The sequence below is a fragment of the Protopterus annectens genome, chromosome 2.part2 (assembly GCF_019279795.1).
Source record: "Protopterus annectens isolate FY-2018-M chromosome 2.part2, PAN1.0, whole genome shotgun sequence".
Taxonomy (NCBI): Eukaryota; Metazoa; Chordata; order Ceratodontiformes; family Protopteridae; genus Protopterus; species Protopterus annectens.
In genome coordinates, this window is record NC_056730.1 from 891758000 (window position 1) to 891780562 (window position 22563).

At 41.4% G+C, this 22563-nt stretch overlaps 1 protein-coding gene across 2 annotated transcripts in view; it reads right to left on the reverse strand.

Annotated features, from left to right (window-relative positions):
- MCC (MCC regulator of WNT signaling pathway) overlaps positions 1-22563 on the reverse strand; it is a 1047208-nt gene that overhangs the window by 88740 nt on the left and 935905 nt on the right. For both annotated transcript variants that reach the window (XM_044064211.1, XM_044064210.1), the window contains exon 14: positions 6493-6699. In XM_044064211.1, coding sequence (XP_043920146.1) covers positions 6493-6699 — 207 coding nt within the window. The remainder of the gene's footprint in view (positions 1-6492; positions 6700-22563) is intronic.

The following is a 22563-nucleotide window of genomic DNA, read 5'->3' on the forward strand; positions in this document are numbered from 1 at the left end:
ATTAAATTATCACTAACGACACAGGCAATCATACAGTTATATAAATGAAAAAAAAAAAAAACATACTGACGATTTTAGTTGTAAGCATTATAAATCACAAACCATATTTACATAATTTTAGTTGCATACATTATACATCATTTATAATCTATCCAGTCATTGTCAGTCAAATATTACATAGTTCATTCAAATCTTGCCTTCTTTTAAACTTCGTTCCTCCTCTGCATATATTATTCCCACAATTCCCATTTTTTCTATGTAATTTGCTCCCATCCTTTTCTAAAGATCCCAGTTCCAGTTTTCTCCACGTTACTATATTCGCTACTTCTAGTAAAGTTGGTTTAGACTTTGGATTTCCATTTTCTAGAAATTGCATTTTTGGTAGCCACCATAATTAGACTCAGCTGGCCTTACTATGTCTAGGCATTTCAGATTCTGTATTATAGCTCAAAAATAATCTCCTTACCACTTTGCTCACCCAGTATCCCTAACAGAGCAGTCTGCAGGGAATGTTTAAAGTCTGACAACTCATTATGCTCCCAGAAAATATGTTTCCAATTATCTCTTTCTTCCCCATCACACTTCCAACATTTGCTGTCTACCTGAGGAAAAATTCTTTTGGAGTCTACTTGGGGTATAAAAATACTTATATAAACACTTCCAAGAAAAAAATCCTAAATCTTCTAGACTTTGTTGCATATTTGGAAATTTACACATATTCCCCCATTGTTTCTTTGTGAATTGCTTATCCAATCTCTCTTTCCAATCCTTTCTGACCTCTTCTGATTGATTCTTACAGTTAGCATGCAATATTTTGCATCCTCTGCTAATTATTCCTTTTCTAACAACAGTTTCTGTACTAGATTCTACCAGTGTTGGCTTAGGATCTCCCAGTTTCTTTCTCTTTGCCTACACCCTGACATCAGTCCTTGATAAGGAAGGCAATCTTTAGCCTGCAGTCCAAATTAATTCTTGACCTCTTCCCATTCTATTACATTTCCCCTCTCTAATTGTGCTCCCAATACCTTGGTCCTTTTGCCAGTTTTCTCCAATAAATTCCAGCCCCCACTTGTCAAAGCACCTCAGATTTGTAGGTGAGAGTTTACTGGCAGCATTAAGACCTCAAGTAGCTCTTATTTTCTGTTATTTTTGCCCCTGTGCCTGCAGACCATTCGGACTCCTATCGATTGAATTGAATGCAGCTAAAGCAAGAAATGTCCTAGTGGGCCAGCACTTAGGCAGACATGAGGGGGTCTCTACACTTGCTGGCATTTTTGAATTATCTAACCTCATCTTTTGGATAGGAGGGATAAGTGAACCCCTTTGCTGCGATGGCATATAATGCTGTGTTGGCTTGGTGAGAGTAATGCCCACCCACAGACAGCCCTTCTGCATCACAGACCCTCCTATGAAGGATGGTAGCAGTCTGTGTGAATGACTTCACTTCTTGCTCTTTCCAAGGATGGGCATGAGCATTCATGTATTTTACCAACTTGTTGTTGTTGTACAGAGATCAGTACACCTACAAACACACACACCCACACAAACACACCCCCAAGCCATACTGCTGTGTGTAGGCTCACCTACCTCCCAAATCAAGAAAAACACTTACTGGGTAATTTCATTTGTTTTCATTCATTCTCAGTTGTCTGTCACCTTTTACAAGGTTAAGAAAAAGAACGGTTATCCCAGGACAAAATGAATGCAAGGCCACAAAATACTCCCAAACATCATTTAAAGTAGGGAAGTCATGATTTTAAAACTTTGCTGAAAAAAGACTCCTAAATCTATTGGCTAGCAGTCAGATGGTTAAAAAGAAAAAGATGCAGAGAAAAGGGCAAAGGGAAACATACCACTTCTTAATGATCATGAACTTTTTTCCTGATGGATTCTGCAATAGTATCTGCATTACACACAGCTATTAAAACTAGAAACAGAAAACATCAGGTCCAAAAACCAATGGCACCAACATTTTTACTCAGTTCACGTTTTCTGCTTTTAATAATCTTAGTTATTTTATTAAGCATTTGGACAGATTTTTAGTTGTTAGGTAAATAAACCATACCTCTCAACTTCTTAATATAAGGAATGTTGACAAAGTCAGTAATAATGGGGGACAATTCAGCTGCTTTTACTATATTTGTGTTGTGTAATGGATTATACAATTGCAGTTAGTGTTCATTTCATAGACTTGTGAGATATGAAATCAATTTTGTAAATAAATAAATAAATAAAATATATACCCTCCATTGCTTGCTAAATGACATTTAAATATAAATATCTGTAAATGTGGATAAGCAGGGGTTCAAAGGTGAATTTGGGGACTGGGACAAACTCAGGGCTACAAACAAAGGGGTTGAAGAGGTGAAGGTGAAGTGAAGAGGAAAAACAGAAGGCCAATGTAGCTACAAAGGAAATCGAGGCTAGTGGTCAGGCCAAAAGAGGGCACACAAGAGGTTGTGGGGGGCAGCTGGAGAAATGTAGGAGAAATAATACAAGGAGGCAATCAGAAGAGCAACAAACTAGGTGATAGTGAAGGTACATGCTGAAATAAGTTGGAAGAACGGGGACAAGGAAGGGAACAAAGTTTTCTTTAGGTAATGTTGTTCCTAAATTACAGCAGTCCTGGTGAGAATATCATCTGGGGGTGTGAATGATAGTAAAATAGGAGAAGAACAGATGTAGGAGTGTTATCACACATGGATTTAACCACTGGGAGCAGAGTGAGATGGCACTGGTAACAGCCAACAGAATTCTGTTGTACAGCCTAGGGTGACACAGCATAGTGGAAGCATTACCTAGCTGCATTTGCAGTCTAAATCCAGGTCAGGTCACAACCAGAGTACTGTGTACAGTTCTGCAGGCCATACAAGGAGAAGGGGATTAGGCTGTTGGAAGGAATTCAGAGGAAAGCCGACAGAACAGTGCATGGGATGGTGATGTAAGGTATTACCACTTATTGGAAAAGGTCAGGTCACAACCAGAGTACTGTGTGCAGTTCTGCAGGCCATACAAGGAGAAGGGGATTAGGCTGTTGGAAGGAATACAGAGGAAAGCCGACAGAACAGTGCATGGGATGGTGATGTAAGGTATTACCACTTATTGGAAAAGCTAACGCTCTTCTCACCTGAGACCAGAAGAGACAAGGACAAGATGCGGGTTCCCAAGATCATTTCAGAGAGATGTGAAGGGGGTTATCCTGAACAAAGAGGACACAGAGGGAAGAAGGGACACAGGCAGCAACCTTCTATTTCTCTGTGGACAGGGTTGTGAATCCATACAATGGATCATCAGAATGGGCAGTACAGAGAGAATCCATGAAGGCATTTCAAAAAGCATGGAACACAAGGACAGGGGAGGGGCAAGTTAGAATAGGAAAGGATTTAGAATGTTAACTTAGAAGGTGCACTAAAGTTTCCTGATGACAGAAGACGATAAGCTCAAGTAAAGTAACAGAAGTTATGGGTTACAGTCCAAGGTACAGAATGAGATCAGACTTGTAAAGCGTAGCATCTTAGTAGAGTACAAAGGATGGTGCTATACTGTAGAACATACAGTTCTTTGAAAGATATGTTAAATCAAAGTCCTTTCTCTAAATCCTCATGTTGATACTGTCCTGCTGGGTACTCAGGTGGAAGCGAAATAACCCAAAGTATTACTCTTTAATAGCAAGGGACTTTAGTGATGTCTTGGCCAAAATACTCTTACACATAAAATCAGTGAAATTAATTTCAGGGCTGGGTGTAGTTGAGGATGTGCATACTGCTGGCTACCACACATTCAGTTTTCACTGCCTAGCTTGAGGACTGTATAAAGCACTTTGAAAAAAGAAACTATATATAAATAGAGTTATTTTATCTGACTGTGTTACAGTAAACCTGCACATTATGTTCTCACATTAAGTCAGTATGCAATAAAAACAGCATCCCCCAATTGGTTTGGAGCCTACACCAGCTCTGCTGTGCTTACAGAACCCTGGGGCTTTATAAAGTGAACCCTGAACACAAAGGACTAGGAAATTAATAGTAAGAGGATCAATGGTTTGAGAATCCTACCTTGTGTGGATGTAATATTACGTTTCCATCCAGAAAAATTAAATAGAAGAGGTAGCCTTCAGTAAATCTCAAATCTGGCATGGAAATACTTGTTTTGTTTGGACACATCCTATGCATCAATGGAAACATATATGGGGAATGTTGACATCAAGCATGCCATTTCACTAGTGGGATGCCATGTAAATTACGATCCACAGTAAAAAAAAAAAAAAAACACCTAGAACGTAGGAAATAAGACCATACCAGAGAATCACACAAGTTTAATAAACCAGATTAATCTCATTATTACTAAACACCCCTGACTCAAACATTCATGAAACCACTCCACACCTGATCGTGAGGTATCATATTAAAAAGATTTACCATGCCATGTAAATTCCTGTCCAAGGTTTTTTTCCTTAATTAACTACTGCATGCTATCTCCCATCAGGAATGGAGAGAGTCACTTAATGCATTTAGAAACCTCTCTCTCTCTCTTATCAAAAAATGCACTTCTTTGATTGTTACATGAATACAAAGCAAAATTCATACTAACATGGCAATTTCATAAACAATCATACTGATGCAAAAGAATCCCAATGTCCTTATGATGTAGAAGCATAAATCCTTCGACTTTATGCTTAGTGGCCAGGGATTTCTGCTGCATTAAATAGTTCCTCTCCATTCAACCAGAGCTGTGTAGGCTGACTCACATGGATAACAGGATTCATTAGATCACTAAGGTAGAAAAGTAAGGGTATTGACCCCCCTGCAGAGATATCCCCTCACCGTGTTACACCTCTTACATACTGACAAAGGGACAGTGATCCCAGAAGGGATAGCAGACCATCTCTTTTTTTCTTGTCAGGCACAAAAAGTGTTAGTTTTTTGGTGCTCTTAATGAGATTTGCCTGACTATAGATTATAAAAAATTTGCAATTACAAGATGTCTGTTCCCTTATACTATTTCTCATCTTAGCTTCAATAATTAACTTCTCCAGCTTTTATGAAAGATATGTCTCCTATGATGTGAATCCATTTGGCTACTGATTTATGTTTTTACAATGGCACTGAAGTCTTTTGTAATAAGTTAGTAAACAGAACTACAAAAAAAGGGCAGCAAAGAATCCATCAAAATCACTTCTATGTGGCCTGGTTTGCAGAGTTTACAAATTAATAAATACACAAAAATGAAGGAGAGAGAAGATTTCTTGATTAGTGATCAATTCTCCGCACTATATATTTTTTTCAGTTTTAAATGTGGTCTTGACTGTACCACATTTTTCAGTTTTAAATCTGGTCTCAAAAGGTTACAGTAACCCTTTCCAACATAATCAGCCAACAAATTTTAAAAAAAGTACAGTCACTATCCAATACATAAGCAACAGCTGCCATGACGAGGCCTGTCTTTCTTTTGGGGGCTGGGGGAGCAGTGAGGTTTTAAAAGGCTTGTATCAAACTTTCCTGCTGTACCACTAATTAGGTGGCCCCTTAATGTAGTACAGAGAGCAAAGTGTAGAGTAAACGACAACAATGCAACATGACATCCCAGACCTGAACAGGATCTTCATGACAATCGTAAGTAGAAATGAGTTAAAATGGAGGGGATGCCAGAAAGCAGTCAGAGCACTCCAGTTTTAAGATCTTGCTAAGGACTACAGTCACTTGTAGGGAGTAATAATCTTGTGAAAATTTAAGTTGCAAATGCATTAGGTTCAAGTATTACTCTCTCAGAATGTGGATTAATGCTAATTTCATGACAGCACAGATGCACCACAGTTGGTCTGGAGAAATGTTGGGCAGCTTCGTTAACTCTTAAGTGTGGCAGTAATAGAACTGAATGTATGAAATAAACAGTGAGACAGTGGTTTCCAAATCCCATGTTAAGCCGGCAGACTGGACATTGGAATTAATATGCTGTTCTCAGCCTATGGCTGCATGCTAACAACCCCTAGCAGTAATCCATCCGATACTGGAAGAACAACACGGGAAGAGCAGCCCTTAGCCAATCACAATTCTCTGTGAACATATTGCTGCTACTGCACAACAGTATTCCAGCTATGAAACTATGCTGTGAGCACGAGCAGGATTGGAGGTTACAGTGTAAGTGCGTAACTCACCTACAACTTTCCCTTTCTTTCATCCAAATTAAGTTAAGAAAACTTCTGATTCTACTAAAAATAGTTCTCTCTCTCCTGAAAACAGCACATACAATCAGTTCACATACTGTAACACCCTGAAAGTCAGCATTCAGAAAGTGTGGGACTGTATGTAATTGAAGTAAGTTTAGACTTCTGGTAATTGTCTAACTACTGAAACAACCTACTTTTAATCCCTTCAACACTGCTCATTACTCCACACTAATACTTACCTGTTACAACTCTTCCCCTGAAGACACAGCTAAATGATGTGAAGTACCGTGGTTTCAAGAATTTGCTGGGTAGTACAAAGCACTCACCTTACTCTGTTTGTCTTTGCCACTGCTGCTAGTCGAGCTGAGGGAACGCATTCTTTGCTCCTTTTGATCCTCTACCTCAGACTTCAGGTGCTCGATGTGGACCAGGTAGGCTTGTTCCTGAGCTTCCCTTGTGCTCAGCTTCAGCTCCAGTGCCTTCTTCTCTTTCTCTAACAGGTAGAGTTGGGCCTTCAGCTCAGCCATCTCCTCCTTTATATAGAACAACGGGACTTTAAACAAGTGTTCGTTTCCAACGTCTAGATACTGTACAATGATGTATGTGCATTTAAGAATGTTACTCATTGGTGAACAAGCTTCTTAGACTTGTCCACATCCAATAAATACTAACATACGATAGACATTAAAAAAACGTATACTTACTGAAAACAATGAAACAATGCAAAGCATGAAATTTATCAAATGAATTTGAATAAGCAGTTCACAATCTGCATACTGAAATTGTTACAAAAGTACAGTGGAATTCTTCACTGTTGCAACATGACAGTCAAGTGATCACTGGAACAAGCAAATAATTGTGATGCAGAAAAATAATTAGGGCATGCATATTACCTGCTGCACTTATGGAGCCAGAATAGCTAACTGGATTAATTAATTAATTATTTTTTTAATAATAACACTTGGTAAAAGAAAGTTGGCAAATGAAAATGTTGACTGAACACTTCTGTCAGTGGGACAGATAGATGCAGAAATCATGGAAGAAAGTTGAAAATAAATCTACATTAAATCACATTCAATTAAACTGCATTTTTTTTCCTTGGGTGAGGGCATGAAACAAATACATCACTGTTATTTTTACAGTTAAGACTCCAAGGCTTGGGCAGCAGAGATTTAACTCTATCCTTGGCAGTACACACCTGAAGGCCATAAGTAATGGATTAATGAATTTCACAGTGTCAGCTTGCAAATATCGTAAAATCATTTTTATATGCAAAGCAGCACGTATAATATGTGTATTTTTTGTATCCTTGACACTGAATGGAGAGTCAGCAATTTGTTTAAATTAACATGAATAAAAACAATTGTCTGCTTGTCAAATTCCATCTTTAAAACTGTCCCCAAAGCACAGTTTATAAATTCCTCTGTCAGTTCTCCTACTAAACAGCCCTATAAACTATCGCAAGTCTGGAACAGAAAGTCACAGACCCTAATTACAAACTTAAATGAAACTAAACTATTAACACACTATAGACAAAATAATAAATAAAAAACCTAGTGAGTGTGTTTTACTAAGCTTAGTCATTAAACAGAATGTACCAATAATGCCCACAAAGTTGCTTCAAAATGAATGTACACAAAACTTCAAAGTAAACTCGGTTGATAATAAAAATATTTCATGTAACTAAATGCATGTTATGGAGCATGTAATGGTTTGTAGAGCTTCTGAAAGACACTATAGGCTACCTATCTGATGAGTTCCAGTCCTGTGTTAGACTTTACTGGCAAATAAATATCAATAAATAAATAAATATGTCTCTTGTAGTTTAATTTCTCCTAATTACTAACACTGGTCAACATAGCCTTTTTCATAGCAGCAGCAGTCATAAAACAAGGAAACATAAACACCTCTGTACACTAAGAACAGGCATTTGTGCATAAAATCCCTCACTGTGATTGTGGCCAACATGAATAAGACGAGCAAAACAGTTCACATATTAAACCAAAATGTGGCTTAACAAATTATATAATCAAAACCTGCCAGTGCGACAATCTGTCTATACTAGGCTGACCATCTAGGATGCAGACAGCACTTAAGTTCTTTTCATAAATAAAGGGCTAGCAGAAGACAACAATCTACTTGGTTGCCCAAATGACATGATTAGTAAAGGGCAGCTAAACCTCTCCTTAGCTTCATCTCACTACAAATACTTTAAACATTTTTTAAAAGCTCCAGCTGGATTACCTTTAACAAACATTTTGACAACTAGTTAGTGCATTCCCTTTGTGAATATGTGCTTCCTAATGCCTAAAATAAGTAGGTTTCATGGCCCCTGCCTTTTAAGTGCCCCCTCCTTACTTTCAGCTTAACCCAGTAACACTTTTCTGTTATAGCTTTGTGTAACCAGATCACATTCATGGACTCATTTTCCCCTCATCATTCTGGTTGCCTTTCTTTATATCTTCTCCAGTAAGATGACAGTTTTATCCCTATAACATCTGCAGAACTGAATGCAATATTCCACAGCTGGCTTTATGAGGGCCTGGTAAGAAAGGCACCATCACTTTCTTATCCTGGAACTCTATAATGTGGGGGAGATTCACCACAACATTTAATGAGTTCTTCCTGACACCCTTTTGTTTTATGCCCGACAGATCAACCTCATGTAATAACCCACAATGTTCTTATTTTATTTGGTGCTCTTGTATTTCACCCCCCCATAGAATGTGCACACTACCCTTGTTTCTCTTTCCCCACATGTATCTATGGACTTATGGACTTGCAGGGGCTTAAGTGGAGCTGCCACCCCTCAGACGAAACTAGCAGCTTCTTCAGTTCCCTTCCCAGAAGTGCAGATGCATTAGAACTGTGTAAGCAAATGGTCCATATGCAGTCACAAGATCCTCAACCACAGTGGCCTCCCAAAGGAGAAGTAGCAGAGTAACAGATGTCTAGTTACAGGGGCTGTGAGCATTTTTCATCAGGTCTGGTCACCTCTGACCAATCAAGAACACTGTAAATCATAGGAAGTTGCTAGGCTAATGGCCCTAGGCCCATACAAGCCTTGCCAAGTTATGCTCTTGTTTCCATGATCAGCACTTATTGCCCTGTCCAAGAGAGCAACAGGTTGGACCCCTGGGGTGAATTTATGGTTACCCATCCAATCATCCAGACTGCACTTGAAGAAGGCCCACAGAGGTGCTTTGCTCGACATGAATTGGGAGTCTGTTCCACAGGCCTGGTAACCTCTGGGAGAAAAACCTGTCCCTCCAGCAGCTTCTATTAATGTCACATACCAGGTTAAGGTCTTTAGAGCAAGTAACCCATGAAACGTTGGACTTACACATATGCAGCATTTTCAATAAAGTAGAGTCATACATTGCCTTATATGCAAGGCAGATATTGCCTGTGAGTAGTCTGTATGAAACAGAGTAAACTGATAGTGAATTCAGCTGATCCACATAGAACAGATGTTTAACACCTAGAATATACCTTGTGAGGAACTTCTGTGGCCTCTCCAATTGCTGCAGGTGCCTGGAAAAGTACATACCAAAGGGGGGGTGGGGTTGTACTCAATTATTGGTCTGATGAGGGAAGAGTACAGTGAGGTTATAACTTCTTTTTTTCTGGAGGCAATGCCCTTACTAGTGAGATGAGCAATATAGAATGTCCTTCTTACCACTGTGGAGATATGGTGATTAAAGGTAAGGTTGCTGTCAACCTGTGTGCCCAGGTCTCTCACCATTGCGTGTGCGCTTAGGATGTTTCTACTGATGCGGTAGTTAGCAAAAACATCACTCTTACCAAACGGGATGAGGATATATATTTTTTGCATTGAGTTTAAGGCCATGACTTTGGCACCAATCATGTGTTTGTGTTAAGATCCTCTTGTAGGATGTTGACATCTTCTGGGGATTCTATGACTGCTCCCAGTTTGAAGTAGTCAGCAAACTTTGTCAACCACAGACTTTTACTTTTTGCTTGTACTTCAGAGAAATAGATTCTAAACAGTAGTGTTCCCAGGACTAATCCCTGTGGAACACCACTAGTTACAGGTCTGCTGTTGGAGGTGGATTCCCCTATTCTGATTGTATGGGTTCTATCAGTGAGCCAGTTAGCGACCCACCTAACGATATAAGGGTTGATACCTAGTTGGGGGAGTTAGTCAATAATGCCTGAGTGGGGAACACTGTCAAAATCCTTGGCCAAATCTAGATAGGCTGCATACACAGTTTTTCCCTCGTCCAGGGCTCTGGAGACTGTCTCAAAAGAAGTCCATCAGGTTTAACAGGCATGATCCCACTGACAAATCCAAACTGAGTACGGTCGAGTATTTGAAGATTACCTATATCTGTTGATAAGGTCCATGACTGCAGATAAGGCTAGTCAGGGTAATAGGTCTATAATTCCCGGGGTCAGTGGAAGCACCACCCTTGTGAAAGGAGATAACGGTGGCAGTTTTCTATTCAGCTGGGACAAAACAATGCTTAGACTGATTGAAAAGAGTACCCGATAGTGTTGCTAATTCTTGTTGGAGCCCATGTAGGACGCAGCATGGGATGTTATCAGGTCCCATAGATGCTGTGATTTTGACCTTAGAGAGGGTATTTATGACCCGCTCTCTAGAGATACAAGCTGGGGGACAGGTGATAGGAATGTCATGGGTTATGTCTGGTGGGGACAGGGGAGTGAAGTTTTCACAGAACCTGTCAGCTAACAGGTTTGCAAAGTCCACAGGCTCAGTGTATGTGGTATCATTAACTACCAATTTGGCACAAATCTGGCCCTTACCTTTTAGGCGACCAATGTAACTAAAGAATGCCTTATGGTTGTCCTTAGTTGATGACATTAATTTGGATTCATAGTTTGCTTTGGAGGACTTCACAAGAAGTCTTATTTGCTTGTTTAAGCTGAGGAGGGAGTGTTTCCAGTTTAGGACACACTCCGTCTTACTTTTGGACAACAATTTCTTCCTCTTCTTGTAAAGCCTGTTAATGGCAGTTGTCCACCAGGCAGGTTTACTCATCCTTGAAGAGCTTGTTTTGGTCCTATCAGGTGTGGCTGCATCAATGCAGTTATACAGGTGTTTGTAAACAGCATTGGTGTAGGACTTGGCATAGTTGCCAGTTACACCTGAGGAGGGAGGTGTAGTGAAGCTATTTAGACCATCCCTTAGAAGGATATAATCGGCTTTTGAGAAGTTTTTTTAGTTTAGTTGCTGCTGGGGGGATCCAGTGTGATAGTTACTTCGAATGAGACTGATATGTGGTCAAATCCAACAATAGAAGACCTCAAAGTGGGGGTGCTACAGCGGTCCCCCATATTGGTAAGCACCAGATCCAAGATGTTGGTGCCCTGAGTTGGGGTGTCCACCAGCTGGTCCAGGGCATTGAAGTTAATGAATGAGGAACTTTTGGGCAAGTGAGTTTAAGCATGAGTAACTTACCCAGTCAATAGATGGGTAATTAAAATCACCCAATACCATGGTGTTTGGATGCATCTTGATGGATCCCAATAGATCCAAGTAGGCAGAGTGGGTGTCTTGATTCATGGAGGGGGTTCTGTAGCTGGCAGTGACCTGAATAGGCATCCTACTAACAGTTAGTTGCACCTGAAGTGTCTCCAGGGAATGATACTGTTTAACCAATCTGGAGGTGTATTTAACTTTAATGAATATTGATACACTGCCTCCTTTAATTTTCACACCTTCAATTTGTGGTCTGAATGTGTGGTATGAGGTGTAAGCTGGGGTGTTCTCCACTGCCTTAAACAACATCTCCGTGACTGCACAGATGTCAGCATCTTCCAAGGTGAAGACTGCTTCCAGTGAGTGCAGTTTCATGCTAAGACTCTTAGCGTTTAGCACATAAGCTTGAGGTTGTTTTTTTGATGACATTTTTACATCATGAATTTTATCCTTGTGGCATTCTCTAAAAAAGAAACTATGGGGGTGGCAAGAGCCTTTGTCAGTAGCTGAAATCCCAGGAGTGACAGATGAAGACCATCTCTGGCAAAGCATCGAAGTCTTTCGATCATGTCATCCCAGACTGACAGAAACTGGATCCCCTTAGAATGACACCAGAAACTAAGCCAATTATTGAAGTCAGTGGTTTTCTGTTTATATTGTGGCATCATCCTAGGTGAGGGTAAGATGCTGCTCAAGGCTAGGGACATACCTGCCTGTAACACGTGATCAGAGAGCTCAATAATGTCTGTCTTCATGAGTCCAGGGAGGTACATCTCAAGACATTCACACCAATATGTACTATGACTGAATCATAGTGGTACTTGTTGAGAGACTTGAGTGCTCTGACAAATCCTGGCAGCAGAAAGACAGATAACTGTGACTTTTGCCTTGTTCAGCCTAGTGAGGGGGGTGTCTGTGTGTCTGACTATAGAGTCTCCTATGACTAAGATATTTGGAGTGGATGTGCATTGCCTTATGGACTTTGATGGTGAGACACTTGTGTTTGTCTCATTATGTGTATTGTGTGTTTTGGGTGTTATGGCTGGTTTAGTATGTATGTGGTTTGGAAGTCTCTGGTGTTTAGGTATGTAGATTTGTTGAGTACCTCCACATATGTTGGTCTATGTGCATGATGTGTGTCATGAGTAGGAATTGTGTTAGGTGGGCTGACAACCTGCTCTGTATTGCTATCTATTGTGTGAAAGAGCTGTGATTCCAGATTCATAATGTAGGTGCATCTCTCACAAATGGTACAGGAATGATTTACAAATAGGGGGTTATCAGTGTACATGAGAGGCAGTTGCTACACTGCCACAGTAGGCCCATGTCAACCAGGCTGGTAGTAGAAAAGGAAGGAAACTTGACAGTTCATGGTCCTAAAAATAATCTTGGTCTGACTAGAACAGTTGAAGAGGTAGTGCAGCAGGGGCAGGTATTAGTAGGTTTAGGAGAGAAGAGCTCTGGTTTAGATAATATTTGTGAGGCTAGAGAGCAGATGTCTTTTACTGGCAATCCCTCCCCAGAGTAGTGTGCAATGCGCAAACAAGCAAACACCGGTTCAAACAGAGGGTTATTAAAGCAGAAAAACAGAAAAAGTACAGTTTTGTACCTACCATAAATGTAGATGTCCGAACTGGATAGCATCTGCAGTCATAACAACTGGGTTGTCCTGTCGTCAGGCAGCCCTTCAGTCGGACGGATTCCAAAGTCCGGGTCCGGCTTCGGCTGATGTCGCACTTCACCCGACGTCATCTCTGTTGGTCTTCGGGTATAAAGGCATCAGCCGACGCCATTTCCTCAGTGTTTCTTGCCCCAGATGCCAGTAGCCCTCTTGAAGGCTAAAATTTGGACAGATGCCAATGTTTCCAAGAAAATAGAGGTAAACACACAAATAAGCATGTATGTACATATATACAAACAAATACACCATAAAGCCCCATCAGCTAGCTATTAGGAGGGTAAACACCCTAGGAGTACCACAGAGGGGAAGGAGGGAGTGACTGCAGATGCTATCCAGTTCGACATCTACATTTATGGTAGGTACAAAACTGTACTATGTCCTTCATGGATGCATCTGCAGTCATAACAACTGGGTAGAATACCATAGCCAACTAGGGAGGAGGATAAAACTAGATTATGGTGTGTTTAGGATCCCTTGCAGTACAGCAGTGGCAAACCCTGCTCGGGATCTGGAGTATAGAGGCAAATTATAATGCTTGGCAAATGTATGCACGGAGGTCCAAGTAGCCGCCTCAATAATGTCTTTGGTTGCCACAGAAGGCTGTGGTAGTGGCTGTTGCCCTTGTAGAATGAGGTCTTATGTTCTGTGGAATTGGTTTTCCATGGAAGGAGTAACAGAATCGTATGCAATTTCCTATCCATTTGGAGATTGTCTGTTTGGAAATAGCTTTTCCTTCCCTTCCTGTTGCATAGGCTACAAAAGTTGGTCAGTCTTTCTGCTACTTTTTGTTCTGTTGTACATCCAAGGTATGCAGTATTCTTTCCCTCTGTTTTGTGGGTTGGGAAAGAAGGTAGGTAGGTGGATTGCCTGGTTTAAAGACACTCTGGATACCACCTTAGGCATAAATGTAGGATTAGTCCTCATGGACACTCTATCTTGGTGGAAGATTAGGAAGGGTTGCACTGCCATTAAGGCCTGTAGTTCAAACCCTCCTTGCTGAAGTAATTGCCAGTAGGAAAGCAGTTTTCCATGACAGGTGTTGTAGGTCTGCTGTTGCTGCTGGTTCAAAGGGTGATAGTGTCAACTTTTCTAGCACAAAGTTTAAGTCCCAAGCTGGTAATGGTGGTTTCCTTGGAGGTTTTACATTCTTGATACCTCTGAGGAACTGCCTGAGCAAAGGGTGCAAAAACAGGTGGATCAAAGCTGTATTCTGCTGAAATAGCTGATGCATGTATCTTGATGGAGGAGTAGGACAGGCCTGAATGTAGAAGTTCGGCCAGATACTCCAGAATGTTAGGCATATCTATGTTTGACACATCTTTTCCTCTTTCAGTACTCCAAATGACAAACCTTTTCCATTTTCCAGCATAGTTCCTTCTTGTTGAAGGTCTGCGTGCCTCAAGAATAATGTCTTTAACTCTTTGGGAAAGTTCTGGATTAGCTGCTGCTATGTGATGTTCCATGCAGTCAGTTGCAACGTTTTAGGTTTGGATGCATGATGCTGTAGTTGTTCTGAGTTAACATCAAAGGCATCAGGGTATTGGCCACATATTGTTCGAGACAAGCTCCTCAGCAGTGGGTACCAGTGTTGTCTTGGCCAGTTTGGAGCTATCAGGATTATCCTTGGACGTTCTTCCTTGATTTTTAGTAATACCTTGTGTATCAAGGGAAGAGGTGGGAATGCATATGCTGTTAGGCCTTTCCAGCTGAAGGAGAGCGAATCCACTTTCCATGCTAGTGGGTGGAATGTCCTTGTGCAGAATTTCTTGAGCTGGTGATTGAGAGGGGAAGCAAATAGATCTATCTGAGGCATTCCCCATTTCTTTGAGATGGTCTTGAAGATGTCCGGGGGCATCCGATGTGGTTCTGCTTAATATGTCTGCTAGAGTATTTTCTTTTCCCGGTACAAATATTGCCTGTAACTGGATGTTGTAGTGCCAGGTTCCACAGCTCCAAAGTCATTCTGCATAGGGGGTATGAATGAGTGCCTCCTTGTTTGTTGATGTACCACATAACTGTGGTGTTGTCTGTCCTTATCATCAACTGGCCCTCTTTGAGAAATGGTCTGAACTTTTGGATTGCCAGTTTTACTGCCAGCATTTCTTTTAGGTTGATGTGCAGGTGAAGTTGATCCTGAGTCCACAATCCTTGCACGCATTTGTCCAGCATGTGGGCCCCATCCTAGGTCTGAAGCGTCTGTTGTGATGGTCTGGCTTGCTTGACATCTGCGAAAGGGTAGCCCTGGGTTTGAGTGGCATGCCTGAGCCCACCATAGGAACTCCTGTTTTAAGCATGGAATTAGTGGAATTTCTGTTTCTAGGCTGTGTCTGTGCTGGGACCATAAATTCTTTAGGTACCACTGTAGTTTTCTCATATGTAGTCTGGCAAGTGGGACCAAGATTATGCATGATGCCATGAAGCCCAAGGCCTGCAGTACTTTTCTTGCTGTTAACTTGTTCAGTTTTGTTAGTGCCAAGAAGTAAAGAGGGAGTTCTTTTTGTTTTTCTGTAGTTAGGAATGCCATTTGTTTTACTGTGTCCAATTCAGCCCAAGAATGTCCTTGTTTGGGATGGTATCAGCCTTGACTTTTGTAAATTGACTGTGTATCCCAGTGCTTGTAGCAAGTAAATGACCCTTTGTAAATCTGTTGTCAGCTTGCTTTTGTTGTCCCCTTGTAGCAGGCAGTCGTCCAGGTATGGGTAAATTTGAATTCCCTGTAGTCTGCAATGGGCGATTACTGATGCCAGGCATTTTGTGAATACTCTGGGCAGTAGATAAGCCAAAGGGCAATGCTGAGAATTGATAGTGCTCTGATCCTGCAAGAAATCTGAGGTATCTTCTGCAGATTGGGCAGGTATGCCTCCTTGAGATCTAGAGTTACCAGCCAACACTCCTTGCCCAGCATGGGAAGAAGTTGCTGTAGGGTCAGCATTTTGAATTTTGGGACAATGATGTATGTATTTAAGGTGGACAGATCGAGAATAGGTCTCCAACTTTTTTCCTTTCTTGGAACTAGGAATAGTCTGGAGTAGAACCCCTTTCCTTGCTCTGCTGTTGGCACTCTTTCCACAGCTCTCATGTTTGCTAACTGCATTATCTGTTGTAGAGCCTCTGTTTCTTGATTTGGAGGTAGATTTGGCATTCCTCTTTTGACTGGTAAGGTGTGGAAGTGGAACCGGTAACCTTGATCTATGGTTTGTAAAATCCACTTGTCTTTTGTGATATAGTGCCAGTTTTTTGAAAATAAGGTTAACTTGCCGCCCAATGGAGCTGCTATTTGTTCCCTAGTAGGCGGATTTAGGGTTAAGTCACTGTGGTTGTGTTGTTGTAGTGGCAGTGGTTGTGTCTGTGCCTCTGTTGTTACCTTGCCACTGTCGTCCTCTGTAGGCACCTCCTCTGGGTTGGTTTCTGCCTCTGGAACGTCTATTCCTGCCCCTTTGGGATCTTGTGGAGTCAGGAAAGGACCAATTTTTGGCAGGCCAGTTCCTGCTAAACCTTGGGGGTTGTACCTGCAAGAAATCTTTAACCGTTTGAACAGATTTTGCCTTTTCTTCCATTTTCTTCATAACCTGCTGGGCAGGTGTACCAAACAAACTTGTCTTATCCATAGGAGCATCTAGTAACTTAGCTTTAACATGATCCGGTAAAGCTTGCTCCTTTAGCCATGCATGTCTTCTTATCACTGTGCCAGTCATGGCTGATCTAGATGAAGCCTCCAGTGCATCATAGCCACATTTTAAGGAATGGTTACTAACCTGTTGTATGTTATTTACCATTTCTAATACATATTTCTTATCAAGAGATTCATCAGTGGATAGCTTTTTTGTTAACTGATCAAGCACAAACTCTTGGTATTGTATCATGTGAAACTGACAGTTTAAAGCTCTAGCTGAGAGAGTAGCTGAGGTGTAGACCTTTTTGCCCCATCTGTCTAATGACCTTGCTTCCCTTTCAGAAGGAATAGGGTTTTTAGCTATGGTACTGCCTTGGGACCCTGGGATATAGTTTCGGGGTCTGCAAGTGGGGCCTTGTAAAGGTGGTGATGAGTGTCTGGTACCCTGTAAAATCTGTCTGGTTTGGCAGGGGCTGGAGGTAAAGAATCTGGTGCAGAGCAGACATCATTGAAGGCATCATCCACCACAGAGAGAACAGGAGGTATAGCTAAGGGCCTGTGCTGTGGAAGGTGCAGGAAGGTCCTAAGTCTTTTTCTGGAGTCTGAAAAATCCTGTTGCTGCCATTGGAACTGCTCTCGCATGGCATGTAAGGTTTCCCCAAAGGAGAATTCTTCTGGAAGGGAAGCAGCTGGAATGGATTCTTCAGCATCTGAGTCTTCAAAATTGGAGAAAGGAGCCTCTGGCTGGTCAGTTATGTCTGATTCATCGGCAGAATCATCAGAGGACACTGGCTCAGGGGGCTCTGCCCTAGGTCTCTTCTCTGGGGGCTGAGAGGCCCTGTCTGGGTGAGATTGAGATCCCCTAATTAATGAAATTAAATCTTCTGCCAGAGTAAGCATTTGAGAACTAGAGGAGGGCCTGGTTGTAGGGGGTTTAACAGGCACTGTTTTAGTAGTTTTGGCTGCTTTAGCCCTGGCAAAGGCCTTAATGGACATGGCTGCTGGAGGCCTAGCAGCACCACGTGCTGGGGTAGAGACATCCAAGGGAATGGTGTCTGATAAGTCAGTGGCAACCACCGTAGTGGATAAAATTTCTGAGGCCGATTCAAGAGTGGTAGCAGGGGCCTCAGTTGTAGAGATAGATTCAGCTGTACTTTGATCAGTTTTCGGTTTCGCCAAAACCGAGACACTGCAGGGTTTGCTTAACCATGGTTTCCTTGAAAAACGCGGACCCAGCGTCGTCGGTCTTTATCTTTCTTTTTTGGCAGTTTGGGTAGTCGGAGGATCCGACAGCATAATGAAATCAGAACCGAAAACTGTTCAGCAAACTCCGACGCCTGTTGAAAGAAGCACAGGCGAACAGGCTGCTGGGCTGGGCCTAAACAAGGCAGACAATAAGAGTGGAAATCTTTATGAGGTATTTGTTTCCCACAGGTTAAACAATTATTAACTTTTTCTGACATCGGCTGAGGCAAGAAAGAGTCCCCAGCTTTAGAAGTATTCGGTAGAAGTAATCTCTGGATCCGATCAACCAGCACTTGCGAACAGCTTCTGCTTCGGGCGCCATGCGGCAAGAAAGACTGAGGAAAATGGCGTCGGCTGATGCCTTTATACCAACAGAGATGACGTCGGGTGAAGTGCGACATCAGCCGAAGCCGGACCCGGACTTTGGAATCCGGCCGACTGAAGGGCTGCCTGACGACAGGACAACCCAGTTGTTATGACTGCAGATGCATCCATGAAGGACATCAGACAACTTTCAAATTATCCAATCAAAATACCCTACACAGAGCCCTGCAACAGTAACTCTAGCTAGATCAGTCCAAACTGTACCTTCCTCCCACGAGGGGACAGGGTGGCTTCTCCCGACAAAAAGATGTTTTACAAGTTCCAAAGGTCACAAACAGTACTAGATTCAGCAAACAACTGAACCTGGTCTAAGCTAGTGTTTTTCAAGTACAGCAAACAAGTAAAATGAACAAAACTAGCAGAGGAACAGTATTTACACTTGTAACAGGAATTCAATTAGCTGACAATCTAAAAATGCAGTAAAACACAGTTGCACAGTTTAAACAAACATATATGTATCAAATATTGTTTTAGTTAATCAGAAAGTGCAGAAAACAGTTGAAAATAAGCACTTATCTTTTGTAGTCTCTCAGCAGGTATTTGGAAAACACTACAGCAAGGGAAAAAGGCCTATCTCACTGCAGCTTTGAGCAAACAACACAAACTGGTTAAAACAGAGGCTTATTAAAGCAGAAAAACAGGAAATGGCCAAAGATCAAATTATCCAATCAAAACACCCCAAACAGAGCCTTGCAACAGTAACTCTAGCTAGATCAGTCCAAACTGTACCTTCCTCCCACGATGGAACAGGGTGGCCTCTCCAGACAAATGCAGAAAATATTGTTTTAGCTGATCAGAGAGTGCAGAAAACTGTTGAAAATAAGTACTTATATGATCCATGCATGCTCAGGGGTACACGTACATTACATATGGGGGAGAAACCTAAGCAGACAGATGGAGACACCAAGTGGTAAAGTCCCAGTAATAAACAAAACTCAAAAGTGATCTAATGAAGAATTTCTGGCCTGAACCAGTGGCACTGATGGATAAAGCAATGACTACAGCCAGGTGACTTGAGACTGACTTAGTGACTTAGGTGCCTAATGGCACAGCTAGGATGGGCATGCCCATCCTGAAAGTGGCTAGCAGTGATTTCCATGGAGTTCAAGCCACTGCTCCAGTGACAGAGCCCTGGTTGGAGAGGGAGAAAAGGCTCATTACAAAGCAGGGGGCCAGTGTGAATAAGCTGTGGGCATGGCCACCAAAGCTGGTGTTGGCTCATGTGGTGTAGCATGCATGCATGTGTGAATTTTGGGGTATAGGTGGCCTTTGCAGTGCTCAAGTCATCACAGAGAGCAGGGTAAAGCCATAAAAATGAAAAATGTGTCATTGCCAAGATGCTGCCAGGAGTACAAGCACTGTCATGGCCGCCTACGTGATGGTCCCTGCAGGCAGTACAATATCTGACCAACAGGAGATTTAATATTTAGAAGGCATGGGAGAAGAAAGTTAGAGTTGGGAACCTACCTCACACCTGGTTTAAATGAACCTGGAAGCATTAAACCAGAGTTAAAGAGCATGGGGTTAAAATGGTGACCGTTATAATATGTTTCTCACAGAAAAAAAGTTTTAAAACATTAATTAGTTGAATGGCAGAGTCTTTTAATTGTACCTGAAGTATTGCATGACTTATGCGACATAGCTCATTAGTTACTTAAAGCACTGAGTTTTTTTAAACTTTATAGTTTGGCAAAGTCCTAGTGAATTTATGTGGAAGAACCTGTTTAATATTTTAAATAAAATGGTTTCTACTTGAAAAAAAATGTTTATAGGGATTCTAAAATGCATGACAGATGAGAAAGTTTTCATGACTTGTAGTGAAAAGTAAGCTATGGGTTAGAAGGTCAACATAAAACAAAACAATAATAATAATAAGTAATAATAAAAGAAAACTGAACTTGCCTCTACCCACCACAGTTTGTGTAACTCTGGAGGACAGAGGTACAGAGCTCCCCAAAATGGGAGTCTGAGGTACTACCCCCCCTATAAAAAAAATTGCCCCAGCATCATTGCCCCAGCATCATAGCAACAACAGGACAAAAGAAAGTCTCAAGTAATTCAGACTTTCATTATTTTGTTTTTTGTTCCTACACCACAAATCCTATGTACATGTTTTAAACATGGCCTAGATTTTCCATTTTCATTTGCATATAAGCCCAATAAAGGACTGCTAGAGCCTATTAAACTTTTGGTTCACTGATGAACTACAAGCACTAAACATTTCAGCCTAGAAGACATGTCGTAATGAAATGATTAATGCCCTTCTGCTGAAATAATCATACTCTGTCAAGAAAGGTCAAAACCAAAAATACAGCTGCACTTTGTCCCAAGCAAAGTCTGCAGTTCTACTCTGCTAGGAAGAATATTTAATAACATTCACTAAATATGATAATATTAGGCTGTAGTAAAACTGTGTTTCTGCTTTTAAAACTTTTCATTTAGTGAAAAGTGATGGATTTTGTGGTCTGAATTTGTTTTTTAGTATCAGTTGAGAAGAGAAACTTGCAAGAAGGGCATGGTAAAAATCACTGCTACTAGTGGGTTGCCTACACTGAAATAATTTTACCAAAAAATTAAGTGCAATCCATCAACACACACACACACACACACACACATACAACCTTATACCCTTTCCAAGCAACTCATAGTGAAAAGACAAAGAATGAAGTACATACATAAATCAGGTTCCAAGCTCAACTATCCTTGAAAGCAGACTTATCCCCTAGCAGAGAAAAATAAAACATCCCACACTGAAGCAGTGACAAAATGTGGTTTACTTGTACCAGCAATTAAGCAAACTACCATAATCTGTTCAGTAAAAGCCGAGGTGGTGCAGCAGTTAACGTTGTCGCCTCACAGAAAGAGGTTCTCCCGTTCGATTCTCGGCTGGAGCGCCTTCTGTGTGGAGTCTGCATGCCATCCCCACAGCTGAGTGATGTTTAAAGACATGCAGGTAGGTGCGTCCATGAATGGGTATGCCTTCTTTGAAGGCTGGGCGTCGGGCTGGTGACTTGGAATAGTAATAAATCCAGTGCCAATCATTAGCGGACCGGAGTTCCGCTGTGGTGACCCCTAACCAGGAAAAGCCAAAAGACATTAGTTTTACCATAATCTGTTCAGCAGTAGCCCATGTCAGGCCCCCTAAGCAGAGGATGCTGGGACAGCCAGCACGAATGCAACAAGACATCGCAAAAGTGGGCTTCCTGGATGTTGAATACAGGAGAATTTAATCTGTGTTCTGGCAGCACACCATGGTACTGAAACATGTACTCTGAGAAAAAGAATAATCTCATTCCAAATACTACATGCCTAATCAGACTGTGGATTGATACTACCATGTTAGACGTACACTGTAAAATGAATCCAGAATTCCTTCTGTTATCAAAAGAGTGAAATACCCTGTTTAACAAACTTAACGTTTTAATGACTGAATTAAAAAAATGCTGTGGAAACTGTTGAAGTTTAAACACTTTTTGCTTTCACTAGACTCTTAAAAGTCCCATTATTCACAAGAGCCTGACCCAGCAGTATTCTTTTACATCACAGCTGCAGCCCTCATTCCAACAGTAGAGTTTCTGATAAGAAACCTGCTTTGTAGCAGGCAGGGAACATTACAAGGAAGCTCCCCAATGTCGTTATCTATCAGTTCTGTATAACAGAATGAGTTTCAGAGCATTTTACAGAGATATCTTGTCTAACCTCATTACTGAAGACCCAATCATCAAGGACTATATAAATACTCCCCTGTAATTAAAAAATGCAGAAATGTTTGGTTTAAGTTCACAGAATGTTTAATTCTGCTAGGAATAATCTCAATTCCCCCCTTTTATTACACTTATGCCCCCCAGACTTTCACTTTGAATGTAACGTACACTAAATCCCAGCGATGGAGGGTATCATGAACAGTGTGCCAGCTCCTGAAAGATAATGGAATCGGGCAGTTGTTTTGGTTAACTTGCGTTAAGACAGATGCTGAGACACTGCCAGATGTACTCTATGGGTGTGTA